At 48.7% G+C, this 27,335-nt stretch overlaps 1 protein-coding gene across 1 annotated transcript; it reads right to left on the bottom strand.

Annotated features, from left to right (window-relative positions):
* Positions 1-12,904: 12,904 nt before the first annotated feature.
* On the bottom strand, positions 12,905-13,468 carry LOC115096942 (uncharacterized mitochondrial protein AtMg00860-like). Its single transcript, XM_029612272.1, has one exon. The coding sequence runs from the start codon at positions 13,466-13,468 to the stop codon at positions 12,905-12,907; it is 564 nt and encodes a 187-aa protein (XP_029468132.1).
* Positions 13,469-27,335: the final 13,867 nt, after the last annotated feature.

The raw sequence follows: 27,335 nt of genomic DNA on the forward strand, positions 1-27,335 counted from the left end.
GAGATTGATATTATTTAAATAATGTTGTGTAGACACCAGAGGTGGCAGTGATGAGTAGTTGAAGTAGCCCGGCTGGGCTAGTATCCCTCAGGCGCTGGAACAGCGACTCCTCCAGTAGCAGTGCTGTAGTGGAAAGAACTGAGAATAATGAGTACAGTGGAATATGAACAAGCCCCAGTATGGAGAACCCCAGGATAAGAAGAGCAGGCCCTCGAGGAGCGAGTACCTGATCCCTGAGAGCTCAGAGGCTTGAAGGAGATGTACTCACACAGCGGTTCCATGTAGGAGATGGCACCAGGGCTGGAACGGAGGCAGGCCCTCGAGGAGCGAGTACCTAGTTCCAGGGAAAGCTCTGAGGTGGAGATGGTAGTATTCACTGGTGTTGAAGATAGCGAATCCTTCCAGGCAGAAGAGAAGGTAGGAGCAGGCAGAGAGTCAGGGAACATGGGCCCTCGAGGAGCGAGTACCGGTTCCTGATAGCAATCTGAAAAGCAAGTGAGGTCCCCGAGGAGGGGTACCCCATTAGAGTTAAGAGTCCAATTGTTGCGGTCCCGGGCCGGGCCCCGGTCCCTCCACCTACCTCGGGGGTGGCCCGGGCCGTTTTGGAGCTTCTTCGGGCCGGCAGGCCCTCCAGCACGTCTCTCCCTCCTCGGGAGAGACACCGACGATCCGGCGCAGCTGGCCCCGCCCCCTGACGCGCGCGCGCGGGGAGGAGCTCCTCTTAAAGGGGCCAGCGCGGGAAAATCCTCTTTGCAGCTGCGGATGACGTCAGACGCCTTCAGGGTATAAGTACCCTGCATCTAGATTACCCCAGTGCCTTGCAACAAGGTTCCTGGTCTTCGGCCTGCTGCAACTGTGTTCCTGGTTTGCTTCGTCCCGCTTCTTCCTTGCCCTTCTCACTGATTGATTCTTCTGGACTCCGACCCCTGGATTGGCTTTGGACCGTGCTTTGGACTTCGACCTCTGGATTGGCTTTGGACTGTGCTTGGACTTCGACCTCTGGACTGGCTTTGGACAGCTCCTGGACTCAGACTCCTGGACCGACTTCTGGACTACCTACGACCTGCTGGAGGCGCCAGGTTCAGTGTTTGGTTTCAGCCGAATGGCACAGTCATAAGATCTGTGTGGAGGGAGGATGTCAGCAGTTTCTTTGGAAAACACATCACTGAATGATGAGTGAGGTGGCAGTCCTGCCATCACTGGAGTTGTAGGCATGCAGAGAACAGGAGAAACTTCCTTGAGGCAACTCCCATGACAACCTGGGCCTCAGCGGGAGAGTTCCAAGGTGGACCAGTCAAATTGAGGCTGATGCAACTGCAACCAAGGTAACCCCAGAACGATAGGGTGCATGGCCTTCTCTAACACAAAGAAAAGAATTGTCTCCGTATGAAGGGCACCGGTGTGAAGAGTCACTGGTTCAGTGCAACAAGTCACATCACCAGGCAAAGGCTCTCCATGGATAGATGACAAGAGTAGTGGAGCTTCTAAAGTAACGAGGGGAATCCTCAAATGTTCAACTAGGCGTCAAAATATAAAGTTGCCTCCTGCCCCCGAATCCACAAGGGCAAGAGTTTGGATTGTAGACGGTCCGCAAGTCAGGGAGACTGGTAGAGAGAGTGGAGGAGAAGGCATGGTAAGGCCTAAGAACAGTCCTCCTGCAGAACTTAGGCCCGTCCATTTCCCGGACGAAATAGGGCATGTTGGGACATCGTGACCAGGTTGTCCATAGTACATACATAGGCCATGCCTCTTCCGAAGTCTTCTCTCTTTTGAAGTCAAATGACTGCGACCAAGTTGCATCGGTTCTTCCCCACTGGCAACAGGTACTGCTGGAACCATCCGAAGTGCACGTTTAGCACGAATCTCCTTCTGAACCGGTCCTTTAGCAGGCTTGAGTTCTTTCACCTTATCACGAAGCCGGTGGTCAATTCTAGTAGCCAAAGCCACTAGTTCATCCAGCGAGTCAGGTGTCTCACGAGCGGCAAGCTCGTCCTTCAAGCAGGTATTCAGACCTCTGAAGAAGAGAGTTTTCAGGCATCTAGGTTCCCAGCATAATTCTGTAGCAGTGGTCGGTTGCCTTGCTTTACGTCCACCAGGTCAGAACCAGCAACAGTCACTCGAACAGGATCATCAAAAACAGATTTAAATAATTCTAGAAATCCATCAATATCCTGCAACATTGGATCCTTATGTTCCAACAGCGTTGAAGCCCAAGACAAGGCCCTTCCATCAAGATAAGATAGAATATAAGTAGTCTTGGTGTAAGCTGTGGGGAAGTGTGCAGGCTGCAATGCGAAATGCATGCAGCATTGGTTTAGGAAACCTCTAGTTCTTTGAATCTCTCCAGAGAAATGAACTGGAGCAGCCAGAGGTACCATAGTCTTTATAGTTACTTCAGGTAACTGACCTTCATTACTGGAAGTAGCGCCTTGCGTCTTCTGTGCTTGTAGCTGATGAAACGCTGAAGTGAGTTTCTCCAATGCGTCTTGTTGTTTAGCAATGCGCAGGGCCAGACCAGTGACAGCCTGTAAGGCATTGAGCTGTGCCTGATCCATGGAGTTAGCAATCTGTTATAATTAGTGAGGTTTGGGTGGACCCTTGGACACTGTGGCAGCTGACCATGCCCACGGGGGGAAGTCCCGTGAGGGGCCACAGGTCAGGTTCAGCTTAGGACACACAAACTCAGAGATTGATCTTTTATTAGACAATGTGGTGAAGCCACCAGAGGTGGCAGTAGTGAGCAGCAGAAGTAGCCCGGCTGGGGTAGTATCCCTCAGGTGCTGGAACAGCGACTTCTCTGGTAGCAGTGCTGAAGTGGAAAGAACTGAGAATAATGAGTACAGTGGAATATGCATGGAGCCCCAATATGGAGAATCCCAGGATAGGGAGAGCAGGCCCTCGAGGAGCGAGTACCTGATCCCTGAGAGCCTTGAAGATAATGTACTCACACAGCGGTTCCATGTAGGAGATGTCACAGGGGCTGGAACAGAGGCAGGCCCTCGAGGAGCAAGTACCTGGTTCCAGGGAACAGCTCTGGTGTTGAAGATAGCGAATCCTTCCAGGCAGAAGAGAAGGTAGGAGCAGGCAACGAGTCAGGGAACATGGGCCCTAGAGGAGCGAGTACCGGTTTCCTGATAGGGACCTGAAAAGCAAGTGAGGCCCCCGAGGAGCGGGTACCCTGTTAGCGTTAAGAGTCCAATGGAAGATTGGAGAGGCATAGTAGCTGGGTACGGAGAGCGAATCCCATCTGTAAGATTCCCCCTTGCTAACTCAAAGGCTAGCAAACATCATAGGCTTTAAATATCCGGGCAGCGTGACGTCATCACAGGGGGACACCCCTGAGGTTCGCACCAAGTAGGAAATAAGAGTGAGGGCCGCGTGGCGTGCGCGCCCTAAGGTACCAGCGGAGCATGGCGGGAGGCAGCGCCCAAGCCGGTCAAGGGATGCGGAGAGGATGGCAGGCAGACGCCGTGGCAGCCAGGCGTCCATCCATAGCGAGAGGAGGTGCAAGGAAAGAAAGGTAGGCGGAGTGAAGCCGTCGGGAAGGGACAGTTGCAACAATAAAGGAGCGGACTGGGAGGGAACTTCCCTAACTCCCTACCTAACTTTCCTTCCCCTTCCTCACTCCTCCCCCACCCTCTAAACCTAACCTACCTTGCATGAATTTTTTTATTTTATTACTTGCTGCTCCTCGGGAGCAGAAGTAATTTACGAGCTGGCCAGCTGCTGGTGTGCGCTTCTCCGAGACAGCAGCTAATGGCCACTGTCCTGGCCAGCCTCTATCCCATCCTGCCCCTCCCCACTCAGAACACGCCTCCCACAGCCCGCCCCTTTCTCAGGTCCCAGCACTTGTGCGCGTATCACCACTTATGCATGTGGCCGGGCCCTTTTGAAAATGCATGCAGCGCGCACAGGACCCGGCCACACGCATAAGTGGCGATTCTTACGTGCGTGGCCAATTTAAAATTTGTCCTACAATGTAGTTAGTCGCACAAATGGCTATAGGAACAAATCCACAAAATGTTCCAAAGGTTCCAACAAGGAGCCATTAGCTGACACGATAGGTCTGCAAGACGATTTAATCATGGTTTTATGTTTCTTGCGTACTCCATAAATCCCTGGAACATGTGGTAAAACAACCTGAAAATAAGACATTTTTTTAGGGGTCAAAAAAAACGGACTGCTGGGTTCTTTTTAACAAATTCCGAATTTTCTGCTGAAAGTCCATCGTGGGATCAAAATCAATCTTGATATAATAATAACGAACATCTCCCAGTTGACCTTGGATTTCTTGGACATAACCACCACAGCTCCTCCCATGTCAGCAAGTTTAATGACAATTTCTTAATTGGAAGCCAACATCCTCAGTGCTTTATTTTCTTCTGATGATAGATTAAGATCATGAGAGGTCTTGAACGAGTAGATGTAACTCGGTTATTTTCACTTTCGAATAATAGAAGGACTAGGGGCATTCCATAAAGTTAGCAAGTAGCACATTTAAGACTAATCAGAGAAAATTCTTTTTCACTCAACGTAAAATAAAGCTCTGGAATTTGTTGCCAGAGGATGTGGTTAGTGCAGTTAGTGTAGCTGGGTTCAAAAAAGGTTTGGATAAGTTCTTGGAGGAGAAGTCCATTAATGGCTATTAATCAATTATACTTAGGGAATAGCCACTGCTATTAATTGCATCAGTAGCATGGGTTCTTCTTAGTGTTTGGGTAATTGCCAGGTTCTTGTGGCCTGGTTTTTGGCCTCTGTTGGAAACAGGATGCTGGGCTTGATGGACCCTTGGTCTGACCCAGCATGGCAATTTCTTATGTTCTTATGTTCTTATGTTGTTTGTTCAATGCACTGGAGATACTATATCAACAAATTCTGAAACGCTAAAATCTGAAGGTCTGGTCCTGGTGGAATCAAGTAGACTAGGGTTTAACAATAGACGTGTCCATTTTATTCTCCTTCGAATCAAAAAAGAACAACTTTATTTGCAAACCTAAATAATCGATGTAGTGATATTCTATTTTCAAAAGGGTCATGCAACACCATGGGCACATAAGACAACCCTTGATTAAGCACTTTTTCTTCTGCAGAGGATAGAGTGTAGGATGATAAATTAATTACCACCAATTTAGAGTGGTTTGGGAATGAGTGAATGGTTTATGCCATAGCATATCATCTGCTTGTCGCAGGCTGTATGCTTTCCCATACGGTCGACCCGATCTGAGTCTGTGTTGACTTTTCCCTAAGAAACTCAAACCTGTGAATTGTTGTTCTTGCCTTGAATCAGAGTTATCATCAGACCCACTCAAGGATTCATCAGAAGAAGCAAACGTAACCTTCTTGGTCAGTGTATACTGGTAAAACGGTATATAAATATACTAAATAAATAAATAATTGAGCCTCATAATCTTGCTCATCACAGCGAAATTTGGCTGTTTTATTCTTCTTAATATCAACTTTAAATTTGTCTTTGGAATGTTGTAATTCTTCCGATGATGATGTGAAGGCTTCCAACGTGGTCTTCTGTTTGTATTCTTCCTCTATCACTGATCTCTGCTTTAATGTCCTCTATGGTATCAATAAGGAGTAACTGATCTTCACTGAAAATGCAGATTTATTTGTCTAAATGGGCTGCGATCTTGAATAAATGCTTGCTAGATTTGATGCTTCTTATTATTGATTACACTAAAATCACTATGGAGGAAATTTATCACAGTGTGTTTATTATTGATTCTTTCACTTTTTGTTTTTTCTTTTCATTAATAAATGTAGGTCATCATTTTCCAGTCACCTGTGTCACTCTTATCATACAGAAACCTGCAACCAGTGCCATTATTTTGGAAATATTTAAAACTGCATGAAACAGCAATTTACACCATTTTCCCCACCCTGTACAGCCTCTTCCTTCCTCCCCAGAATTTGCCTGCTGCCTTTTCCCCGTATCATCTGCCCCTGTTCCCAAGCATCTACCCGTGCTTCTTACCACCTTTTCCCCATCATCTATTTCCCATGTCTACCTCCCCAGATTTATCATCCCTGCCTTACCCAGTATTCATCTTTTCTGCCTTCCTTCCCTCCCTGATCCCCCCCCCCCCCCACACACACACATATACAGTATCTTCTCCCATGTATCCCTCAGGTAAATTTAACTGAGCAGCAGGAGCCCATCCTATGTCTGCCATACACACAAATACACCCACCCATACACTGCGACTCTCATACACACACTCACCCTTTACATACCCCTCCACACACGTTTCAGGACTTAGCCTCCAAGTTAGCCAGCTAAGTAGTTAGCCAGATAAATCTTATCTAGATATCTTGGAGTCGGTCTCTGTGTGTGTGTGGTGGTGGTGGGGGGGGGGGGGGGGGGTTAGTTGGCCAGATAACTTATCCAGTTAAGTCTGGTTATGCTGAAAAGCAATCCCAAATGTAGCCAGATAAGCTTATCCAGCTATATGTAGCAGATCACCTAACCAGCAGCACTCCACTGAATATCCCAGACAAGTTATCTGACTGATTTATCCTCTTCCTGCACTGCTGAATATCAGGCTCTGAATATTTTTTTAAGTCTGTCAATTTTTTTGTACATTTTTTCCTGGGTGCTTCCCATAGGGTCAGTCTCTGTAAACCGATTATGGGTTAACAAGTATTTCATGCACGTACTTTGGAGCCTCAGGTGTCAGCAGAGAGTAAGGCCTAATCAAATCACCTAAAACATTATTACTGCTTGTTTAAATGTCTTATCTATGTAATCATTGTAATTAGTAGATTTTGTCCTAATGTGATTCCTGGGCTGCAGAAAACAGCGTGTTTTTAAACTGTTTCAGATCCTTTCCCTGGGATGTAGCATACTCCTGGATCTCCCACTGTTCAGCAGTGTAGCTGCAGTCATTGGTAGCAAACCAGTCACCGGGCACAATGAGGCGTCTCATTCTCTAGAGAATCTTGTTTTTTCTCCTGAAGATATGGCAATATAAGGATGCTATCCACTGCATTCACTGTACATTTTAGTCATTATAAACCCCACAAGATACTTGCCAAGGAATTAAATTAATTCAATGCATGCATTCAATAGAGTGGGGTTTTATTTTTAGAATTCCTTCTAAGGAAAAGCTCTATCATCTATTTTTATGTCATAAAATGTATCACAAAACAATTCAGTGTCTCTTTTCGTTTAGGCTTTTCAAAGTGAGACATCTGACAGCTGCTCAATAATGTACAAAAAAAAATGAATACATTTAGGAAAAGAAGCAACTTGAAACAAAAATTGCTCACTGATGGCAGCTTGGTTGGGTTCTGTCTTTGCAGTTCAATGTACTGCTAAGCTATGATATTTATATGAAAGGCCTCAGGGCCTAGTTTAATGAAGGCTGCACTAGTTTGAAATTGTACAGTAAGAAAAACACTGCATATATGTCAGGCAAATGTTTGCCTGTATGTTTGTGTGTGAGTGAAGGCTACTCTATGGAGATGATTCATAAAAGATTACTAATTAGCGTGCACACTAAACCATTTTAGCATGCACAATAAATAGTATCCTAATTACTAAAGCCTTAACAAGCATGCTAGGGCATGCAATAATGCAGTAGTGAATGGATGCTCAACTATAATATTTAGGCACATGCTAATGAGCATTGTGAGGTCCATACAAATACATTCTGAAATTACCCTATTCTCTAAGCCATGCACTGATAATCAACTGCACAATAGGGCCTAAAATGTATTGAACATTCTAGATATCAGGAGCAATCAGGCATGTAGGTCACTAACAAGATCAGGTAACATCAGTACCTGCAAAGATCTGGGAATAACTGGTCTGAAAGTGCTTAGGTTTCATAGTCGCTGGGCTCTTTCAGGAGGCAGGCTGAGTTGGCATTCACAAAGCAAGAATATGGGACAGCCCTGCCACTGAGCAGGCTGGAAGGTAGGGCTGGGATCCAGGTAGGTGTGTCTAGGCTGGAGTCCAAGCACAGACTTCTATGTAGGAGTCCAGGTGAAAGACTCTAGGCAGGAGTCAAGGCAGCCAATAACATTCAAAGCAAAAAGGGTGTGAGGGAGTCAGCAAGTCAAAAGGGGTACTCAGGAGGACAAGGAAATAGAAAAACAGAATATATTCTTTGCCTCGGTCTTTACGAAGGAGAATGTTGGGAACATACCCTCACATGAACCATTCTTTAATGGTGGAGATTCTGAGCAACTAAAACAAATATCTGTGACAATGGAGGATGTAATATATCAGTTAACAAACTAAAGAGTATAAAATCACCAGGACTGGATGGCATCCACACCAGAGGTCTAAAAGAACTAAAATCTGAAATCGTTAACCTGATACTAGTAATTCGTAACCTATCATTTAAAATAGCCACAATTTCTGAAGACTGGAAGGTTGCCAATGTGATGCCGACATTTAAAAAGGGCTCCAGAGGTGATCCGTGAAACTACAGACCAGTGAGCCTGACATCTGTGTGTTGCGGAGGTGGACCCTTGACCTGAGGTGGATTTGACGCTACACGTGGGGAAACCCCCATGGGTCCCCACCATCAGGAGGCGGAGTAGACTGGGAAGCGGAGGCCGACTGGAGCTTCGCCAATACCAGCCTTCGTTCCCTGCTGGTTGAGCCCTTGGGTACTGGGGCAAGCTGGTCTTTGGTGGGCCTCCATGTGGTTGATCCCGAGGAAGGTGTTCAGAACATGAAGCCAGGAAGAAGCAGGGACACAGGGTCCGAAGAAGCTGAGTTCAAGACAGGGCCTGGAACCAGAAGCCCAGTCAGGCTGAGGCAGGCTAGAGAACAGGAAAAAGTTAAGCCTGGGCTTGTAAGTAGGTGGAAGCCTAAAAGAGGCCAAGTCCAAGTAATCAGCTGGAGGCAGAGTCAGGTTCAGGCTGGAGTTAGGACAAGCGGCTGGAGATGAAGTCAAGTACAGGCTAAAGTCAGGGCATATGGCTGGAAACAATGTCAAGGTACGAGCACAGGTCAGAGCCGGGAATCTGTCCAAAGCGTGGTCAAGGGCGAGCAAGGGTCAAAGCCAGGGATCCGTCCAAAAGCGTAGTCAGGAGAAGCAGGGGTCAAAGCCAGGAATCCGTCTAAGGTAATCAGGAACAGGTAACGGGTACTGGAACTCAGGAACTGGAAACAGGAACGCAGGACAGGAACAAACAATGTTGGGTTCCATATTAGGTGCTACAACCCAAGAAAGAGATCTAGGTGTCATAGTGGATAACACATTGAAATCGTCGGTTCAGTGTGCTGTGGCAGTCAAAAAAGCAAACAGAATGTTGGGAATTATTAGAAAAGGAATGATGAATAAAACGGAAAATGTCATAATGCCTCTGTGTCGCTCCATGGTGAGACCGCACCTTGAATACTGTGTACAATTCTGGTCGCCGCATCTCAAAAAAGATATAATTGCGATGGAGAAGGTACAGAGAAGGGCTACCAAAATGATAAGGGGAATGGAACAACTCCCCTATGAGGAAAGACTAAAGAGGTTAGGACTTTTCAGCTTGGAGAAGAGACGACTGAGGGGGGATATGATAGAGGTGTTTAAAATCATGAGAGGTCTAGAACAGGTAGATGTGAATCGGTTATTTACTCTTTCGGATAGTAGAAAGACTAGGAGACACTCCATGAAGTTAGCATGGGGCACATTTAAAACTAATCGGAGAAAGTTCTTTTTTACTCAACGCACAATTAAACTCTGGAATTTGTTGCCAGAGAATGTGATTCGTGCAGTTAGTATAGCTGTGTTTAAAAAAGGATTGGATAAGTTCTTGGAGGAGAAGTCCATTACCTGCTATTAAGTTCACTTAGGGGTAGATTTTCAAATACCGCGAATAGGCGTACTTTTGTTGGCGCTCCAGGCGCCAACAAAAGTACGCTGGATTTTAGTAGATACGCGCGGAGCCGCGCGTATCCGCTAAATCCGGGATCGGCGTGCGCAAGGCTATCGATTTTGTATAGCCGGCGCGCGCCGAGCCGCGCAGCCTACCCCCGTTCCCTCCGAGGCCGCTCCGAAATCGAAGCGGCCTCGGAGGGAATCCTCTAACGCCTTCCCCTCACCTTCCCCTCCCTTCCTCTACCTAACCCACCCGCCCGGCCCTGTCTAAACCCCATCCTTACCTTTGTCGGGGGATTTACGCCTCCCGGAGGGAGAAGTAAATCCCCACGCGCCAGCGGGCCGCTAGTGCGCCGGGACGCGACCTGGGGGCGGGTCCGGAGGGCGCGGCCACGCCCCCGAGCCCGCCCCCGGAACGCTCCCGACACGCCCCGAAAACGCCGCTGCGCTCGGTCCCGCCCCTGACACGCCCCCGACACGCTCCCCTCCGAAAACCCCGGGACTTACGCGAGTCCCGGGGCTCTGCGCGCGCCGGTAGGCCTATGTAAAATAGGCTCACCGGCGCGCAGGGCCTTGCTCGCCTAAATCCGCCCAGTTTTGGGCGGATTTAGGCGAGCAGGGCTCTGAAAATCCGCCCCTTAGAGAATAGCCACTGCCATTAGCAATGGTTACATGGAATAGACTTAGTTTTTGGATACTTGCCAGGTTCTTATGGCCTGGATTGGCCACTGTTGGAAACAGGATGCTCTGCTTGATGGACCCTTGGTCTGACCCAGTATGGCATTTTCTTATGTTCTTAAACAAGTTCTTTTTCATTCAACACACAATTAAACTCTGGAATTTGTTGCCAGAGGATATGGTTAGTGCAGTTAGTGTAGCTGTGTTTAAAAAAAGGATTGGATACGTTTTTGGCAGAGAAGTCCATTACCTGCTATTAATTAAGCTGACTTAGAAAATAGCCACTGCTATTACTAGCAACAGTAATATGGAATAAACTTAGTTTTTGGGTACTTGCCAGGTTCTTATGGCCTGGATTGGCCATTGTTAGAAACAGGATGCTAGGCTTGATGGACTTTCTTGGACTCTTAGCCTCCTGAGTACGATCACGGATACGGTGGTCAATTCTCCCTGCTAGTTCCACCAGGGATTCAAGGGTATCAGGCAAGTCACGAGCCACTAATTTGTCCTTTACGCAAGAGTTGAGACCCTCCATGAATATGGCACATAAGCATCCAGTGTCCCAATGTAGTTCGAATGCTAGAGTCTTAAAGTTTTAGAAATCCTGGTAGGTCATTCAGGATAGGATCTTCACATTCCCATAACAGTGAAGCCCAGGCCAGGGCTCATTCTTCTAGGAACGACAGGATGTAGGTGGTCTTTGAAGCTTCAGTGGGAAAGAGGGTAGGCTGTAATGAAAAATGCATGCTGCACTGATTAACAAACGCTCTACGCATCTTGGCTTTGCCCATAAAGCGGGTAGGTGTGGATAAGGGTACAGTGGTCTTGAGGGTCACCACTGGAGGCTGCAATTTTTTCACAGGAGTTGCTGAAGAATTCAGTTGAGCAAGCAACTGATTGAAGGTAGTAGCTAGGCTCTCCAAAGACTTTTGTTGTTCCATGATCCGCTGCGCTAGGCCAGGAATGGTCTGCAAGGCAGCGAGCTGAGCCGAGTCCATGGAGTTAGTTTGTTTGTGGCATTGTGTGGACCCTTAGTCGCAGTGGAGATGACTCCTCCCACAGGGAGGGGCCCCGTGGGGAACCACAGCGATAGGCTAAACGCAGAGAGTGGACACTTGTAGATGGAAAGCTTTATTGTACTGCTGTAGATAGATGGTATGAGGCAGGAAAGAAAGGCACTGGAGTCCAGCAAGGTGCCAATACGTTCAGATGTCTCACATGACAAAGTCTCACCCAGATCTTCAAGGTAGATAGGAACCCGCGGTGCAGGATAAGCCGAGCCTGGTGGGTGGAGTTGGAGAACGGATCATAGAGGTACTCACTGGAGAGTAGTGTAAGCGTCTTCCTGGCAATGAAGATGGTGGGACCAAAGGTCCATGGTGCAGGACACACTGGACTCGAGGAGCGAGTACAGAAGACCCTGAAATAAAGAGAGAGACCCACGAGGAGTGGTTGTCAAGTTAGCAGAAACCCCGAAGGGTTGTTGGAAGCGAGAGGCCCCCGAGGAGTGGCTGCCTAGAGCTTCGTCAGGAGCGAGATTCCCCATCCTGCTAAACCTAGACCCCCGGGAAGGGGGCGTAGGAGAGGTGGTACTGTTACAGTCCCGGGCCGTGCCCCAGTCTCTCCACCTATCTCGGGGCCGGCCTGGGCTGCAGGAACTTCTCTTCGGCCGTCTAGGCACGACCTGGCTCCTGCCATGGCTCTCCCTTTGCAAGGGAGATGCCGCCGACCCAACGCGCTTGGCCCCACCCCCTAGGGACGCGTGCGTGCGGGGGCTCGAACTTTTAAAGGAGCCAGCGCGAGAAGAGGGAGGACAGCCCTCGGATGACGTCAGATGCTGCAGGGTATTTAAACCCTGCAGCTTGGCCTAAACCTCGCCTTGCAACAAGGTTCATTCTCTTGAGTCACTAGTTGCTGCTCTTCAGACTTCTGCTTCTGTTTCCTGGCTTCCGATCTTGGCTCGTCCTCTGACTTCGGCTTCAGCTTCCTCCCCTGCCTGGACTCCGGCTCCAGACCCCTCGTCTTCCTCAGGTATCCTGTTCTTCACCCGCATGGAGGTCTCGCCTAAGTCCCAGCAGCTCGGGTCCTCACGGGCTCCTCCCGGGGGGACCGCAGGCTTCCAAGGGTGAAGTCTCTTCAGACCTCCTGGGCTCAGCCACTTCGTTGGACTACCTCTTCAGGGCTTCTCTTCTGGTCCTCAGTCGCAGAGGATCTCACCTAAGTCCAAGAGGCCCGGATCCCTATGGGCTCCTCCTGGTGGGACCTCGGGCTTCCAGTGGTGAAGCCTTCCCAGGACAACCTCTTCAGCGCCGCCTCCCAGCTGCGACATCCACTGTGGGCTCCCCACAGTGCATCACCACCCGTCTCAGCTGGCCCAAGAGTCCACGAATCTAACAATGACTGAGGACCACCCTGGCACCAATGGCAGACGTGTCAACCTCAACGATGACGGGGCGGTTCAGGTCTGGATGGTGGAGACATGGGCTGGTACAAAAGGCCTCCTTAAGTGCCTGGAATGCGGACTGGGCTTTGGGACTCCACTCCCGGAGGTCACATCCTTTTTTAGTCATGGCGGTGAGTGGAGCTGCCAGCGTGGAGTAGTCTGTGATAAAGTGATGGTAATAGTTTGTGAATCCTAAGAACCTTTGTAGGGCCCGCAGACCAACCGGCTGAGGCCAGTCATGAATACCTTGGAGCTTGTCCTGTTCCATGGTGAATCCTTGGCTGGAAATGATGCAACCAAGGAATGGGAGACTAGACTGTTCAAAAAGGCATTTTTCAAGTTTGGCGTAGAGATGGTGGTCCCTAAGTTGCTGAAGAACGGTCTGGGCATGAGAGCAATGGGATTCCAGGTCTTTGGAAAAGATCAAGATGTCATCCAAATAGACTATGATGAAGGAGTATAGGAGGTCTCGGAAGATCTCATTGATCTTCTTCGTAGATGGCAGGGGCATTGCATAGGCCAAAGGGCATTACTACATACTCGTAGTGTCCATCCCGCGTATTAAATGCGGTTTTCCATATATCCTCGGGATGAATGCGGACCAAGTTATAGGCCCCACATAGGTCCAAATTGATAAAGATTCGAGCCCCCCTGGAGCCGATCAAACAGCTCACTGATGAGCGTGAGTGGGTACCGCTCCTTGCGGGTGACGGCATTCAGGCCTCGGTAGTCAATACACGGCCTTAAGGTACCGTCTTTCTTCTTCAACTATGTAACACAGAAATATACCACACCAATTTTGGTATTCCATTTTGAAAGCACTGACTACACTCTAACTATTAAGAATTCTCAATTAATATGTTGTGATATTCTCACATCGAAGTGTGACATAAGACAAGTAACCATTGGTACAATAGCCCCTGAGGCAGCTCCTGCGAGAGCGAAACTCAGCCAGAGTCGGGCAAATACCAATAAAGAATCCCTTGATACACCGATCACTACCGTTTGTTCTGCTTTCCAGCATTACTGATCGGCTTCCGATTTGCTTTTTGGGTCCTACCCTTAATATATGTGGACATAGCCTGGGTCTCTGGAAGTGACCGCGGGTAAGTTCTGTCCTTGGGAGGTGTACTGCCGGGTAGTAGTTTGATTGGGCAGTTGAACTTTTGGAGAGGGGGTAAGATGTCGGCTTGTAGCTTGGAGACGATGTCTTGGTAGTCAGCGTAGAGCATAGGTAGCCCAGGAAGGGGTGTGGATATTAGCACCGGAACGGACAGGGACACCTGCCATAGACAATGGGTTTGGCACTGGGGGCCCCACTGGGTAAGCTCGAGCGACTCCCAATCAAAAGGTGGGGAGTGCAATTCTAGCCATGTTAGACCGAGTACAATGGGGTTTAGTGACCGCTTGAGGATCAGGAGATTATCTCTTCTTCGTGGAGAGTCCCTACGGTCTGTTATTGTTCAGTGCAGTTGTGGTCTCCTGGGTCGTAATGAAAGTTGGCTCCACCGACAGGGAGGAGCTCTGTGGGGACTCATTACGACAGGCTCTAGCCTCAATACACAGACAACAGTAATAGATTTTATTAAGCAGGAACGTAGGTATCCCACTAGGTGGGCATATACTCAGTCTGGAGTGAAGTGGTGTGAAGCTGGTCCTCCTGGTAATGGTCCGCAGAGCGGGGTATGCCAGGGCAGCTCCTCTGGAGTGGAGGTGCTTCTAGATGTGATCCGGTAGTGGCCCGCAACGCGAGTTACGCTTTGAATCAGGTGGAGATGAGAAAGAAGCACTCATAGCAGAGGAGCAGAGAAGATGAGGGCACTCACTTGGTAGAGATGAGGCAGGTAACAGAGAGCGCTTGTTAGTGGCCCGAGGAAAAGGGTACACCGGAGGTCTTGTCACCAAGGTGGTAGATGATGGTACTCACAGACAAAAGTAGTAGATTCCTGCAGACAAGATGGCCCTCCGAGGAGCGGATATCCAGAGCACAATAGGCCCCCAAGGAGCGGGTACCTTAAGTCCAATATCAGTAGTCAGGAACGAGTACTGTGAAGCGAAGAGAAGATCTCCGTAGGAGTGGAATCAGACAAGACGGAAGTCCTTGCTAACTCGCTGGATGTCAGGAAGCGTAGGGATTAAATACCTCTTGGCGGGTGATGTCACAGGTGGGAGCGCCCCAAAGGTTCCCTCCTTGATGGTAACAAGAGGGAGGTTGATGCGCGCGTGCACGCCCTAGGTAACTCTGTCATCAAGATGGCATCCGGGATCATCCATGCCGTCCCAGGGATGCCAGGGAGACTGGCGTTTGCAGGCTAAGGCTGAAAGACTCCTTGAAATCACTGGAGCAGGCAAATGAGAGGTGAGCAACAGAGGTAGCAGCTGTCTGCGACCGACAGGTGCAACAGTACCCCCCTTTTTAGGGCCCCTCCCAGGTGGTTTTGGCTTCCTTGGATGAGTTAAGTTAAATTGTCGAAGAAGATCCTTGTCAAGGATGTTAGTGGTTGGCTCCCAGGTATTCTCTTCAGGTCCATAACCTTCCCATCATATGAGGTATTCCCATATCTTTCCTCTCTTGCGGACATCCAAGATAGCATCCACTGTGTAAGCGATGTCCTCTTCAGCTGAAAGAGGTTGTGGGTCTGGAGGCTTTTTAGAGAAGTTGGAGAGGATGAGTGGTTTTAAAAGTGATACATGGAAGGCGTTGTGTATCTTCATTGATGGAGGGAGCTTTAGGCTGTACGTTACTGGTCCCAGGCAGCAGATGGCAACAAAAGGGCCAATGGAGCAAGGAGCAAATCGGACAGATGGCAATTTGAGACATATGTATCTGGTGCTGAGCCATACCTTGTCTCCCGGTTGGAATTGAGGTGCAGTTCTGTGATGAGCATCGTAACATTTCTTGGCCCGTTGTCCTGCCTTCTCCAGAAGGCCTTTGGTCTGTCTTCATAGTTGATGTAGTTCTTCCGCAGAAGCCTGGCCAGCTGGGGATGATACTGACAAAGATAGTGGTAAAGGTGGTAGTGGCTGACAGCCATATACAATCTGGAAAGGTGAAGATCCAGTGGTGGCAGAAGGATGAGAGTTTAGGGCAAACTCAGCCCATGGAAGTAGTTCTGCCCAATCGCTCTGTCTTGAGTTAACGTATGAGCATAAGAACTGCTTGAGAGTTCTATTTGTTCTTTCGGTTTGACCATTCAATTGAGGGTGGTATGCTGACGTTAGATCTAGAGAAATGTCCAACTTCTTGCAAAGAGCTTGCCAGAATTTGCTGTGAATTGCACGTCTCTATCTGACAGGATGTGTGTGGGTATACCGTGGAGGCGGAAAATATGCTTAGCCAATTCTGGAGCTGATGGTAGTCCAGGCAATGCGACGAAGTGCGCCATCTTCGAGTAGCGGTCTACCATGACCCATATAGTGTTGTTTCCGCTGGAAAGAGGCTGGTCAACAACGAAGTCTATCGCGACATGCGTCCAGGGTTCCTCGGGTGCTGGCAAAGGCTGTAGAAGACCCCAAGGGTGACCGACCGGGGGCTTTTGTCTGGTACAAGTGGCGCATGATTCAACGTACATCATAACGTCCTCCTTCCAAAATGAATGGTCATTGGAGTTCCAGGTGATGAAGGCAAAGTTTTTTTAGAAAGGCCTTCTTAAGCTCTTGAAAAGCGGCAATGGTCTCGGGAGACCATTGTGAGGGATTGGCTCTAGTCATAGCAGTGAGTGGTGCCGTCAGGGTAGAGTAGCGGTGGATGAATGAGCGGTAATAATTTGTGAAGCCGAGGAAACGGCGGAGAGCCTTGAGCCCTGTGGGCTGTGGCCAGTCTTGTATGCTTCTAGTCTTTTGGGGATCCATCTGAAATCCTTTGTTGGATACTATGTAACCAGGAAGGGAACAGACATTTGATGGAATGCGCATTTCTCAAGCTTGGCTTAAAGACGGTTCTCTCGAAGCCTTTGTAGGACTCTGGTGACATCTACTTGGTGGCTCTGTGGATCTCGAGAGAAAATGAGTATGTCGTCTAAGTACACAACCACACAATGATATAGCGTGTCTCACAGGATCTCATTCTTCATATTTTGGAAGACAGCAGGGCATTGCATAGGCCAAATGGCATCACTAAATACTCGAAGTGGCCATCATGAGTGTTAAAGGACATCTTCCACTCATCCTCTTGGCGAATGCATACTAAATTGTATGTCCCTTTTAAGTCTAATTTTGTAAAACTCTTGGCCCCTTGAAGTTGGTCAAATAGTTCTGAAATCAGAGGTAAAGGTCCTTAATGGTGATTTCATTGAGACCTCTGTAATCGATACAAGGGCGAAGGGATCCAAATTTTTTGCCAGCAAAAAAGAATCCGGCTCTAGCTGGAGACTTGGAGGGACGAATGAAACCCTTCTGTAGATTTTCTTTAAAATAGGCCGACAGGCCTCAGTCTCTGAAAGGGAGAGCGGATATACTCTTCCTCTGGGGGGCTCGGAGTCACGTTTTAAATTAATTGCACAGTCGAAAGACCGGTGTGGTGGAAGGATATCTGCTGCAGTCTTGGAAAAGACATCCTGAAATGAAGAGTATTGAGGTGGCAGTCCAGGTGGGCCGGTAGAGGTCGCCATGCAGGGCACAGGAGTTATCTTCTTCAGACATCTATCGTGGCAAGCTGCACCCCATCGTGATAATTCCAACGTGGCCCAGTCAAACTGAGGTGTGTGCTCTTGAAGCCAGGGTAGGCCTAGCACAACGGGATGGATGGCTTTATCAAGGACCCGTGCGTAGACATACAGGTTGCATAGAGCAGGAAACCTCTCCAGGTAGTGGCTCACCATGGATTGAAGAAAGGAGTAGTGGAGTGGATCTCGGAATGGTGGGAATCCGAGTCTTCTGAGTATAAAATTGCCCCATGTTCCGGAGTCGACTACTGCAAGCGTTTGATATTCATGAGTCCCAGAAATAAGTGAGACTGGGAGCGTTAGTGGAGGAGATGGTGTAATAAGACCTAGGAAGAGTCCTCCGACGGATCCTAGGTCTGCATGTTTCCCGGACAGATAGGACAAGATTGAACCGCATGGCCAGGTTGTCCGCAGTACATGCAGAGACCCATCTTCTTGCGGTGGCGTCTTTCTTTGCTGGTTAAATGACTGCGGCCTAATTGCATGGGCCCATCTTCTTCAAGGATTGAAGAAGGCTGGGTCTGTATAGTTGGGGTAAGTCGAGGACATACAACCCCTGATGAAGGGATACACCGGAGGTCTTGTCACCAAGGTGGTAGATGATGGTACTCACAGACAGAAGTAGTAGATTCCTGCAGACAAGACGGCCCTCCAAGGAGCGGATAGCCAGAGCACAATAGGCCTCCGAGGAGCAGGTACCTTTTTTTTTTTTTTTATCAAAATCATTTTTATTGAAGAATTAAGACAGTACAACCATCAAACATTAGAAGAGATGCCCAATTACTACCACCTGTTGTCAAGTGTGCTGCCCCCCTCCTTTTAATAGCCAGTAGATAACCATCAGACAAAATCTGCTAGTTCAATCACACAACCCATTCGCACCATTCATTCCAGTCACGCACTCATCCACTCCCTTCCCTGAATCCCTGGGAGAATAGCAAGTATAGTTTATAAGACATACATTTTCTGAGAACGAATATATAAAGTAAGAACTTAAAAATCAACAATCCCTTTAACATTTCCTCATACCCAACCTTTTATCTCATGTATTTAATATCAGTAGTCAGGAATGAGTACTGTGAAGCGAAGAGAAGATCTCCATAGGAGTGAAATCAGACAAGACGGAAGTCCTTGCTAACTTGCTGGATGTCAGGAAACTATCGGTGGGTGACGTCACAGGTGGGAACACCCGAGAGGTTCCCGCCTTGATGGGAACAAGAGGGAGGCTGATGTGCGCAAGCGCGCCCTAGGTAACTTCATCATCAAGATGGCGTCTGGGATCACCCACGCCGTCCCAGGGACGCCGGGGAAAGCGACGTTTGCAGGCTAAGGCCGAAAGACTCCTTGCAATCACTGGAGCAGGCAAAAGAGAGGTGAGCAACAGAGGTCACAGCTGTCTGCGACCGATGGGCGCAACACGATCAGTCGGATGGCTAGGGTGCGATGGGTGATGCGATCAGGTAAAGGTCCTCCATAGATGGAGGCAATTTGCAAAGGTACCTTAAGGGGTTGAGTAGGAATTTGGAGTAGTGTAACTAGTTCCTCGAGAATGAAATTTCCACCAGCCCCAGTATCCACGAGGGCGGTGGTGAAGGAGTATGCCTCCCTGAGGAGGAAGACAGGCAGCAGAAGTTGAGGACCGGTGACTGTAGTGCCCAAGCTCGGGACCCCCGCCAGGCTTAGGCTCTGGAGTTTTCTGGACGCATCGGATAGGTCTGGATAAGGTGACCAGGACCCCCACAGTAGAGGCAGAGACCGGACTTCCGTCTTTGGAGGCATTCCTCAGGAGTAAGACGACCACAGTTTATTTGCATCGGTTCTTTCTTTGGTGGGGAAGCCGCCGATGATGCTCTTGATCTGGGGCTAACAGATCGAGGTGGATCCAAGGCCAATCATCAACTGGCTTTTACTTCCCGGTGCCATTCCGCCCAACTAAAGTGATGACGTCCTCCAATGACCTGGGAATCTCTTGGGCTGCCAATTTGTCTTTCAGATCGGATGACAGGCCCTCGAGATAGAGTGCCCGCAGGCAGTCTTCCTGCCATCCCAATTCCGTAGCTAGGGTTTGGAACTCCACGGTGTATACTGAGAAGGAATGGGACCCCTGGCGGAGGTGGAGGAGATGGTGGCTGGCAACCGCCTGTCGGCCTGGGTTATCGAAGGTGAGTTGGAACGTGGAAACGAATTGAGGGAGCTGCTGGAGTACGGAGTCAGAACACTCCCAAAGCAGAGAGGCCCATGCCAGGGCTTTCCCTTCCAAATGAGATAAGATAAAAGTGATCTTCGTCACTTCATCTGGGAATAAAGAAGGCTGTAGTGCAAACTGCATGTAACATTGGTTGGTAAAACCCCGGCAAAGACAAGAATCCCCATTGAAATGGGAAGGAGCTGGGAGGGCCATCAGTGCCTGTGAGGGCGATGAGGCAGAGGAAGCACTGTTAGCTAGAGTCCCTGGGTTGGTCATGGCAGACTCTTCAAGTTGTGATCATAGTCTCTCTACCGAGGTGGCCAATGCCTCAAGGAATTGCTGCATCTCCCTGACACATGTAGCCAGGCCTGGAAAAGCCTGTAAGGCGGAGGACTCCGCCGAGTCCATGGTCTTGTCAACCTGTTGCGCTGGAGGTGGACCCTTGACCTGGCGCAGGATTGGTACGGCCCTCTGAGGGTTCCCAGAGGGCTCCTGCCGCCAGGAGGCGGAGCACATGAGGCTAGCTGGAGCTTCACCAATAACAGTCCGGGGGCTCCGTGGGTTGAGCCCTTGGATTCCCGGACCGTCTGGGCTTAGGTGGGCCTCTGAGGGTCTCCCGAAGAGGTAGCGGAGAGGTGTGTTCAATAAGAGCAAAGATGCGCGGCCAGTGGAAAACAGATAAGCTAGACTGGAACAGACAGTACCGGAGACCACTGGAACAGAACAGGAACTGAAGGTCCTCCGGTCAGGATAGGCAGTGCCTAGTGGTCTAGCTTGTAGAAGGCCGCAGGTAGCATCATAACAGGCAGGCCTGGTGGTGACAGGAGAAGCAAGGAGAGTGTCCGTATGGAGCGCAAGGGTCAAAGCCAGGGTATCCGTCTGAGGGTAGTCAGCCAAAGCAAAGGTCAGTTCCAGGTATCAGTCCGAGCATAGTCAGTGGCAAGCAGAGGTCAGTTCCAGGTATCAGTCCAAACGTGGTCAGTGGCAAGCAGAGGTCAGTTCCAGGTATCAGTCCGAGCGTGGTCAGTGGCAAACATAGGTCAGTTCCAGGTATCAGTCTCAGTGTGGTCAGTAGCAAGCAGAGGTCAGTTCCAGGCAGCGGTCCAAACGTGATCAGTGGCAAGCCGAGGTCAGTACCGTGCATCAGTCCGAGAAGGTACAACCTGGGTAGTGGAACGTGGAACAGGAAACAGGAACAGACGCTGGAACACAGGGAGGACCACGGGAACACAGGAACGCAGGAACAAGCACTGGAACAAGGAACACAGGAACACTGGAACAAGCACAGGAACAAGGAACAAGGAACAAGGAACGCAGGACAGCAACTAGCTTCACATAAGTGTGACGACCCGTTTGCCAAGACAAGGAACTGAGGAAAGACACTCACCTTATATAGGACGCTTTTGTGATGTCATCAGGAGGCGTCCGGCCCGAGGTTCCCACCCTGGTCCCTTTAAATGAGGGAGTGCCGGCCTCACACGTGCCTAGGGGCGGAGCCGAGGACGCGGAGCCCCTGCAGGAGCTCCGCTGAGAGGCTTGTGATGACGGAGGCATTTGGGGTAGGCACTGGGGACGCCGAGAGCTGGCTGCAGCTGCTGGGGAGGACGGAACGGAGCCCGTGGAAGGAAGCCCGAAGTGAGCAGGCTTGGTTGCGGCACCAGCGCAGCCGGGACGCGCAACATCCTAAAGTCATATCTCTATTCCAGAAGTTATATAAAGTTTTAGAAAAATCTCATAAAAATTGTTTTATTTATTTATTTATTAAGAATTTTTGTGATTAATCTATTTTTTTCACAGGTGGAATCCTATGCATAGGACTGGACCCTTCACATTAATTTTTTATTTAATTGCAGGAGATTATTCTTCAGCTAATTAAATTCCTGTGTCCTAGACAGTAGTAAGGAGGATTTTCTTTCACAGTCTATGTGATAGGAAGCAGAAGGGAAAGTGATTTTCATCTGACAATAAAGTATTTCAGTGTATTCAGTATTCCCCATATGGAAATGCCCAGAATGGAATAGGCAAATATTTAATGGCTCTTATTTTGCAGGAATGGAACCTAGTGGTGAGAAAGTAGTATGTGTTCCTGTTATAATTGTTTCTTGCGGTTCCACGGATGGTAAGAGCATCTACATCATTCCTGGGTGATGGCAGCACCCTCTGCTTACCAGCGGTGGCAGCGCTGGCCATTGATTCGGACTATTTTAGAAAGGGACTGTGTTTAAACCTTGCTTCTCTGGGGAAGGTCATCCTCACTGGCTAGACAAAGAGGGCAGGAGCTGAAGACCAGTGAGCCCATTCCCACCATGAATGTGGCAAGTTCCTGTGTCAGCAGAACACAATCGAAGCAAGATTTTGGAATCAAGGATATTTTTCTCATTTTTTTATAAGGAGGTTTTAAACATCCCTTTTCACTAAGAGCCAGGTTGGAATAATCATAAAGACTTTTCAACTTGAGGATTTACAATTTAAAACAACTGAGGAGATGAAGTAGAACCTAGATACTCATCCAGATCTCTGCTTATATAGGACACAGGCCTGGGTGTTCAAGAATGATATGAAGACTCAGGTAGGACTGTTTTTCTGTGCAAAAATGGGACCTCTTTCATAGGATTCCCAGTAGGCTGCTGGGAGAGCTTTGGTGCACATTTACATCACCATGGGAAACTCTGCCCAAACTGCTGAAGTAGAGGACACCTACTCAAAAAAGACACCCATATCTGTATAAAATGCAACTGTAACTGTACATTTATGGATAAGATGGCTGTTATGTTGACTCTTAATCAATCAAAAACATTATTATTTAACACCCAGTGCCTTGTCCAGCCTGGTTTATCCTAACATCTTCCTCCAGGGGATGTCTTGGCTATCAACACACACAGGGATTTATAAATCACTATCTTGGCCATAAACGAAAGTTCCCTCCATAAAAAGAATCCAATTCTGGGACAGAGAGCCCAAGAGATGGAAGGAGTACTATCCAGAGGAGTTCCTAAGAAGATAAATATGTTTGTGTGCCCTTGGTGTTTAAATCTTCCCACTAATGGTTACTTATAGATAAAGGTTATCCAGTTGATACAGTGTATTTGGATTTTCAGAAAGCATTTGACAAAGTCCTCTATTACAGTCTCCTCAGGAAATTACAAAATCATGAGATAGGAGACAATGTTCTATTGTGGACTGGTAACTGGTTAAAAGGCCAGAAACAGAGGGTAGGACTAAATGATCAGTTGTGCAAATGGAGAATATATGGAATAATATAGTGTTGCATTGGAGTGTTGGGCTGAGGTGGGTTTGACGCAACCTGTAGGCTGAAGCTAGAGGCCACTGGAGCTTCACCTATACCAGCCCTGATTCCCCTTGGGTTGAGCCTTTGGGTGCCGGGACCAGCAGGACTTAGGTGGGCCTCGGGGTTAGCTAGAAATGAATAGTTGTTCAGCCCAGAGACAGCAGTCTTTAGATGGCGCAGTTCTATCCTGGGCTGGATTCGGAACAGAGGCTCGGGTGCCAAAGGAACAATGGGGAACTGGAGGCACCCAAGCAAAGGAAGGCCTAAGCCTTGAGAGTCCATGTCCAGAGGATAGGCGAGGAGAGGCGACACTGACAGGCTAGGTTCAGAGCTGGCGGTGAGTGGAAATTGTGGCAAGCAACGTAGAACTCTGGACACAGAAAAGTCTATAGCGTAGTCATGCAAAGCAAGGGTCCAGGCATGGAGAAGGTAGGTGTAGTCAATCCAGGCAATAGTCAGGGCACGGAGAATGCAGGAATAGTCAAGCAAAGCGATGGTCAGGGCACGGAGAAGGCAGGCGTGGTCAGGCATAGCGGAGGTCTGGGACTGGAGAGAAGCAGAAGAGTAGTCAGGCGTAGCAGAGGTCCAGGGCTGGAGAGAAGCTGAAGAGTAGTTAGGCGTAGCAGAGGTCCAGGGCTGGAGAGAAGCTGAAGGGTAGTCAGGCGTAGCGGTGGTCAAATCCAGAGAGTCAATCCAACACATAGACGAACAGGAACTAGGAGAACAGGAACCGGGAACCAGGAAGACAGGAACACAATGATGAGACGATTCAGGAATAGCAACGAGTACTCGGAGTACGAGGAGACCTGTTGCAAAGGCAACGCTATGGAGCGAGGCCTGAGCTTTTATACGCTGAGAAGTCTGACATCAGCATCAGGGTCTGCGGCAAGGTTCCCACCACGGGCCCTTTAAAAGAATCAGTGATGCGTGTGCGTGGCGCTGATGGCGGTGTCTCTCCGTGGGCCACACGGAAAGGCCCAACACTTGGCTGGCAACACTGGGTAGAGTGGCAGGGCCGGAGGCACCGGAAGGAACCCAAGGTCGGAGCTGGCGGCCCACCGCCACCAACGAGGAGGAGCCAGCAACTGGAGTCCATCTGGAAAAGTGAGAGGACTGCACCGCAGGGCTGCCGCCGGTGTCACGTGTAACATATAGGGGTCGGTTCTGGGACCTATATTGTTTAGTATATTCATAAATGATATGGAAAAGGGAATAAAAAGTGAGGAAATCAAATCTGCAGATAACAATTATTCAAAGTTGTTAAAAAAGCAGCAGATTGCAAGGAACTGTAGAAGGACCTTGTGAGACTAGGAGACTGGGTAACTGAATGGTAAATTAAATTTTATATGGAAAAGTGCAAAGTGTTACACATAGGGAAAAATAATCCCAACTATAGGTACATGCTGCTGGGTTCTGAATTGGGAGTCACTATCCAAGAAAAGGACCTTGGAGTCCTTGTTGTCAATATGTTGAAATCCTCGGCTCAGTGTGTGGCGGAGGTCAAAAAAGTAAATAGAATGTTAGACATGATCTGAAAAGGAATGGAGAGGAAAACAGAAAATTTCATATTGCCTGTTACGGACCGAAGGCTTGAGGGCCTTCGGATTCTGTTACGAGCGCGACCTCCACGCTGCTAACGAACCGAGGGCTAGGAGGTCTTTTGGATTCTGTTGCAGGCGCGAGGAGCGCGGTCGCCTTTAGAGCAGGTGTAGTGAGCCCTTGGGCTACGGCGAGACTCAGGGAGGAGCCCCAAGCCACACCATGGGAGGTGAGCAGATGCGAGCATGGAGAGCCAGGCAGGTACTGAAGCAGGAATAGAGAACAGAGTCTGACCCTCAGCCGGACCTGCAAGCCCAAGACAACCAACAACGCAATGCTGATTGATGAACGGTCCTCCGACTGTTCCAAGCCCTTTTGGACCTGCCGCTGGGTAACGGCATTGGGCAGCAGGCCGGACAGAGGACGAGGGCAGACAGAGTCCTTGGAACACAGAAGACATCACAGATGAGGGCTGAAGCGAAGACATCACAGACGAGGGCTGGGAAGGAAGACATAGGCACAGTCACTAAGGGCGCCCTACTCAGCCCACCTACACGGGCGGACCCAATGGGCTGGTCGCGGACCACCCTGTCTCACTGCGCGCCCTACACAGCCCGAAGGCTGGTCACGGACCACGAGGAGAGCTGGACATGCGCAGGGAAGATCCAGGCACTCCGATGGCGGGACCAATGACATCCAAAGCTCTGACGGCTGGCAGGGACAGTAGCTCCAGAGTACAGGGACGAATCCCTCCTGTTGGCCACTCCAGGGCCCAGCAGGACAGAAGACTCAGGAGCACCAGACAAAGACACAGGGAAGAACATCTGGAACTGGATCAGGAACAAACATCTAGGAACATCTGGAACCAACATCAAGGAAACAGGCAGAGACACAGGACAGGGAGCCGTCAAGACAAGCGAGACCACGGAGGACCTGGACCGGTCAGAAGACACAGACAACTGTGGAACCCGATCTGAAGGCAAACAGGAACTGAAGTGAAAGTCCTTTTATACTGCTGTAAGCAGGCAACTCCCTGGGAGGAGTTCACCTGGACCGCCCCTCACTGGCCCTATAACTGCGGTGGAGTGCTGTGGGCCGGCCCCTAGGGAGAAGGGTGTGGCCAAACCAGGAAGTCCAAGCAGAGCCAAGCAAGCCACAGGCAGGCCTCAAGAACAGCGAGGCCTCCCAGGCCCTGGAGCAAGTCCTGGATAGATCGCAGGCGAGGCCCTGGCTTCGGAGCTGCCTCCAGAAGAGAAGGTAAGATGCCTCCTGTGGCGCAGCACAGGAGGGATCGCAACATTGCCTCTGTATTGAGCCATGGTTTAACTGCACCTTGCGTATTAATATACAGTTCTGGTTACCCCATCTCAAAAAAGACATAGAACTAGAAAAGCCTCAGAGGAGGGAATCAAAAATGATAATGGAGATGGAACATCACTACTATGATAAAAGGTTACACAGGATAGGATCTTCAGCCTGGAAAAGATGGCTGAGAGGGGACATGATAGAAGTCTATAAAATCATGAGTGGGGTAGAGTGGGTAAAGAAAGGGTGGTTATTTATCCTTGCAAATAATACTATAATAAGGGAATGCTCCTTGAAACTAATAAACAGCAGATTCAAAATAAATCATAGAAAGTTCTTTTTCACTCAGTGCACTGTCAAGCTCTGGAATCTGTTGCCAGAGGACATGATCAAGGCAACTAGCATAGCAGAGTTTAAAAGTGGTTTGAACAAGTTGCTGGAAGAAAAGTCCATAACACATTATTAGCTAGGTAGGCTAAAGAAATCTATTGATCTCCCTGGGTAAATGTATCATCGGGACACGCTAGAGAAATAACGTTCCTGGATGGAATAAATGATAGCTTTATGGAGCAATTGGTTCAGGAACCGACAAGAGAGGGAGCAATTTTAGATCTAATTCTCAGTGGAGCACAGGATTTGGTGAGAGAGGTAACGGTGGTGGGGCCGCTTGGCAATAGTGATCATAAAATGATCAAATTTGAATTAATGACTGGAAGAGGAACAGTATGCAAATCCACAGCTCTCGTGCTAAACTTTCAAAAGGGAAACTTTGATAAAATGAGAAAACTTGTTAGAAAAAAACTGAAAGGAGCAGCTACAAAAGTAAAAAATGTGCAAGAGGTATGGTCATTGTTAAAAAATACCATTCTAGAAGCACAGTCCAGATGTATTCCACACATTAAGAAAGGTGGAAAGAAGGCAAAACGATTACTGGCATGGTTAAAAGGGGAGGTGAAAGAAGCTATTTTAGCCAAAAGATCTTCATTCAAAAATTGGAAGAAGGATCCAACAGAATAAAATAGGATAATGCATAAACATTGGCAAGTTAAATGTAAGACATTGATAAGACAGGCTAAGAGAGAATTTGAAAAGAAGTTGGCTGTAGAGGCAAAAACTCACAGTAAAAACTTTTTTAAATATATCCGAAACACAAAGCCTGTGAGGGAGTCAGTTGGACCGTTAGATGATCGAGAGGTTAAAGGGGCACTAAGAGAAGATAAGGCCATCGCGGAAAGATTAAATGATTTTTTTGCTTTGGTGTTTACTGAAGAGGATGTTGGGGAGATACCCGTTTTCATGGGTAATGATTCAGATGGACTGAATCAAATCATGGTGAACTTAGAAGATGTGGTAGACCTGATTGACAAGAGTGGTGAATCACCTGGACCAGATG

Source organism: Rhinatrema bivittatum, chromosome 1 (genome assembly GCF_901001135.1).
Source record: "Rhinatrema bivittatum chromosome 1, aRhiBiv1.1, whole genome shotgun sequence".
Classification (NCBI taxonomy): Eukaryota; Metazoa; Chordata; class Amphibia; order Gymnophiona; family Rhinatrematidae; genus Rhinatrema; species Rhinatrema bivittatum.